We start from the raw sequence: 4,442 nt of genomic DNA on the forward strand, positions 1-4,442 counted from the left end.
TTTTAAGACGGAATTTCACTCTTGCTGCCCAGGCTGGAGTGCAGTGGCACAATCTTGGCTTACCACAGCCTCCGCCTCCTGGGTTCAAGTGATTCTCCTTCCTCAGTCTCCCAAGTAGCTGGGATTACAGGCACGTGCTACCACACCTGGCTAATTTGTTTTATATATATTTTTTTCATTACAAGAATCATCTGCTTATTTATTTTACAGAGTAATGATTTGAATTGAGTACATTTGGGCACAGTAGATATTTGACACGAAAAGTAGTTGTATCAGAATGAGCATCAAAAATAGCAACTCATCTTACATATAATAACTAGAAAATATTATTCTGTCTGATCATTTAAGTGTTACAGATCCTGAGAATGTTATACATTGAACAAATTAGGTACTACCTTATAATTAAATCTCGCTTGGAAAGAATCTTTTAAAAAAATGCTCTGAGGTACAAATCACCTATGTATTAAACATGAGTCTTTGACATTATACAAAGAGTTTAAACAAATATATCAAACAATTACAGGCCAATGGCTCTTAAAACAGCTATCAGTCAGGTTCAAGGACACACTGTTCCACAATTTCCTGTAAGTTGGGGTTTTCCATTGCAGCTGCCACTCGCTCTTTGTCATTTATCTGCATATTGATGTCTTCTTCTGTTGAGTGGGTTCCTTCAGAAATGTAGATTTCCAACTTATGTTTAAATGGTAAACATCGCTGAAGCTTTACTCTTAAGCACAGCCCAATAAGAGTCGCCAAAGAGCAATGAGGTACTGTTGGCGTGAACCTGATAATAACCAGATATTCTTCATTTATCTCCTGAACTTCCACACAACTTTCTGAGACCACTTCCAGTTCTTCTAAAGTATTGCGCTTTTCTGGGTCCCGGATAGTTCTAATCAAATCATAAACCTCTAGTGCTTTCTCTTCCATGATCTGGGGCTGCCGGGCAGCTCCCGGTTCAGAGAGGCCCAAGAGCCACAGGACTCTGCTCAGCGTCCAGGAGAGCAGCCTGGACACCGGCTGCATCCTCACGCTCAGCCATCCCTGGCAACTGTCCCACTCGTGCCACCGTCTCTCAGCAGCCTCGGGATTGATCAACTTCCTGGTCTTCTGTTTTGTATTTTTAGTAGAGATGGTATTTCTCCATGTTGGTCAGTCTGGTCTTGAACTCCTGACCTCAGATGATCTGCCCATCTCAGCCTCCCAGAGTGCTGGGATTATAGGCGTGAGCTGAAACTGCGCCCAGTCCTTTTTTTTTTTTTTTAAGAGATGGGGTCTTACTGTGTTACTCAGGCTCGTCTCAAACTCCTGGGCTCACATGATCCTCCCGTCTCAGCCTCCCAAAGTGTGGGATTTCAGGTGTGAGCCACTGTGCCCAGTTAGGTAGATTTCTAAGGTGCCTCCCAGCTCTGATCTTTGATGGCTCTATTATTTTATATGTTCTTATTCCTTTCTTTTCAATGCCCAGGTATTATCCATGCAGCAGAAGAGAAGGACTGGAAAACTGCGTACTCATACTTCTATGAGGCATTTGAGGGTTATGACTCCATCGACAGCCCCAAGGCCATCACATCTCTGAAGTACATGTTGCTGTGCAAAATCATGCTCAACACGTAGGTGCACCTTAACTCTGGACTACAAGAACTCAGATCCTTCAGCAAGTCTGTCTGCCATGGCAGAGATGGCCTGAGCAGGGAGTTTGGCCAGTTACAGAAACAGCAGTAGCCTCTAGGACTGGCTGAGGTAGAGCAGGAGGATCAAAGGTGGTCCAGAAAACTTTCGCTTGCTAGTCTTTCAGAATCAGGGAGACATTTTAGAAATCCCCTTCCCAGCTCCTCTTGGAGAATTCTCCTCATTCTTTAAATACTCTGTGTCCTCATAGGTGCAGAGCACAGGACAGAGGGTCAGGAAATAGCTTACAGATCAGCCAGTACCAGCCAACTGAGCCACCCAGAATGAGGAAGGAAGGGTTAAGGAGAGGTTTGAAAAAGTGAACAACAAAAGTATGACACACCTACTTACAAAGAAGTCTACAGAATTATTCAATTCTTTTGGGAATAAATGAAGTATTGACTAAGAACTCTCTTTGGATCTTTGGATTACATAAGGGCTATGTTTTAATAAAACCTGTTACACTGGGATTTGACTTAAACTTACAGTTCTGCTTGTTGGGTCTATTGCTTTTGGTAGGTTCAGTTCAGCTTTCTAATATTGGAGTTTTTCTACTCTTCAGGCTGAACTGTGGCCCAGAGTGGAGAAAACCTAGCTTTTGCAATGTGATGGGCATATGGGTTTAAGGGTTGGGCTGATTATCTGTGTGGGCAGAGTCTTCAGTGGAATTCTGTTAAAAAGAAATTTGCCCAAACCTACCTTTAGAAGCATAACATCTGTAGCAATTGACCAAGTATGTCTTTTTTTCTAGCCCAGAAGATGTCCAGGCTTTGGTGAGCGGGAAGCTTGCACTTCGGTATGCAGGGAGGCAGGTAGGGACTCCCTTGACTGCAGTTCTGCTCACTCTGAGGCCAGCATGTTTTCAGAGTCACAACCTTTGATGAGACCAGCGCTCTTCAGGTCTTCATACTACTCTCTTCCTTCTCCCCCACTCACTTCTTTCCCTTAAGCCCATTCAGTGTATTTCCTAGACTGTTAAATTCTTGGCCTGGAAAGTCCGCGTTTGGAGCTCTTAAGGACATCAGGTGGTTTGAGGGACTTAGGGAACTGAACTGTAGCATTTGCATTGACTTAGTTTGCATTTGGCTTTGACCAGAAGATTTATCTACCATAGTAGTCTGACTTGTAATTTAACATACGCAGAGTGTGAAATCTTAGATTCTCCATGTCAGGAGCCTGGTAACATCTGGTGCTTTAGAGAGGTCTGATTGCTTGGTGCAGAAACTAGGTTTTGAGATTTACTTTTGTGCTTCTCAGATCAGTACCTTTCTACTCATGCTTTGAATTTTGGGTGTGGTGTAAAAAGAGGCCCCTTTTTTGTGTTACGTTAATGTCCAAGTAGGTATGAGTGTGACTTCTGAGAGCAGACAGTTAGGACCTATGCAAAGATGATATCTAGACTGTCTCCTCTTTGTATTTTGCTTGATTATCACTAGTAAAGTAAAAGTAATCTTTCTGGATTTCAACTGCAGTTGTCTCTAAACACAGACTGATTGGCTGTCTGTATAATCTCACGATGTCTCTGGAGGAGCGGCCACAGGTGGTTTCTTCCCTCTCTACAAGTGGCCCTAATTGGCTTTTTTTTTTTTTTTTTTTGAGTTGGAGTCTCATTCTTTCGTCCAGGCTGGAGTGCAGTGGCGTATCTCAGCTCACTGTAACCTCCTCCTCCCAGTTTGAAGTGATTCTCCTGCCTCAGCCTCCCGAGTAGCTGGGATTACAGGCATCTGCCACTATGCCCGGCTAACTTTTTGTAGTAGAGATGGGGTTTTGCCATCTTGGTCAGGCTGTCCCAAACTCTTGACCTCAAGTGATCCGCCCACCTCAACCTCCAAAAGTGCTGGGATTGTAGGCGTGAGCCACTGCATCCAGCCATGCATCTTACAATATAGTAATAACCAGTGCTCTTCAGGTCAAAACCAGGAGCTGACCTGAAACTTTTGCTGATAAAAAGCCAGTTAGGGGCTGGATGTGGTGGCTCATGCCTGTAATCCCAGCCCTTTGGGAGACAAAAGCAGGAGGATCATCAGAGGTCAGAATTTGAAGACCAGCCTGGCCAACATGGTAAAAACCTGTCTCTACTAAAAATAAAAAATTAGCCGGACGTGGTAGTGGGCGACTGTAATCCCAGCTACTCGGGAGGCTGAGGAAGGAGAATCACTTCAAACTGGGAGGTGGAGGTTGCAGTGAGCCAAAATAGCACCATTGTACTCTAACCTGGGCGACTCTGTCTTAAAAAAATAAGAAGAAGAAAGATGCACTACTCTCACTATAACTAGAGTTGAGGAGACAGGCTCAGGGACATCAGGTGTTCAGGACAAGGTCAGGTAGCTCATCAGTGGTGGAGCTAGACTTTCAACTAGGGTCATTGGCTCTAAGTTCCAGGCTTTTCTCATTTTGACACTTTTTTCTGTCTATAGGACAAATGCTGGAGACAAACACACTAATGATTAGCCTTGTACCATTTAGTCTACTATATAAGACACACCGTTCTTATTTAAGTACGTAGGCTGATAAACGAGCAGCTTCTCTTAGTCTCTTGCACCTTGATGTTAGCTTTTAAGCAGAAGATAGGCTGATCTCCCAGAAAGATGAGTGTTGTAGATTTTTTGCTGAGTGGAGACTTGATAGCTTGGTCAGGTGCCTTTTTTAATGAGGTTAGAAGTTGTTCTCAACTATTGATTGTACATTCATCACTCTGTGGGGTCTTCACATTTGGTGTAATATGTTAATGCCTCAACTTTGATGCCGCAATTTTTTTTTTTTTTTTTTTT

General features: G+C 43.4%; 2 protein-coding genes across 2 annotated transcripts in view; one reads left to right on the forward strand and one right to left on the reverse strand.

Moving 5' to 3' along the window:
* Positions 1-4,442, forward strand: part of PSMD11 (proteasome (prosome, macropain) 26S subunit, non-ATPase, 11) — a 52,020-nt gene that overhangs the window by 39,788 nt on the left and 7,790 nt on the right. The window contains exons 7-8 of the mRNA XM_011937654.1: positions 1,469-1,613; positions 2,423-2,483. Of these exons, the coding sequence (XP_011793044.1) occupies positions 1,469-1,613; positions 2,423-2,483 (206 nt within the window). The remainder of the gene's footprint in view (positions 1-1,468; positions 1,614-2,422; positions 2,484-4,442) is intronic.
* Positions 183-1,026, reverse strand: LOC105508734 (MIP18 family protein FAM96A-like). The gene is made up of 2 exons (XM_011937652.1): positions 743-1,026; positions 183-692 (listed from the first exon to the last, which is right to left on the reverse strand). The coding sequence occupies exons 1-2, from the start codon at positions 1,024-1,026 to the stop codon at positions 671-673; spliced, it is 306 nt and encodes a 101-aa protein (XP_011793042.1). The 3' UTR covers positions 183-670.

The sequence above is a fragment of the Colobus angolensis genome, unplaced genomic scaffold (assembly GCF_000951035.1).
Source record: "Colobus angolensis palliatus isolate OR3802 unplaced genomic scaffold, Cang.pa_1.0 Scaffold167, whole genome shotgun sequence".
Classification (NCBI taxonomy): Eukaryota; Metazoa; Chordata; class Mammalia; order Primates; family Cercopithecidae; genus Colobus; species Colobus angolensis.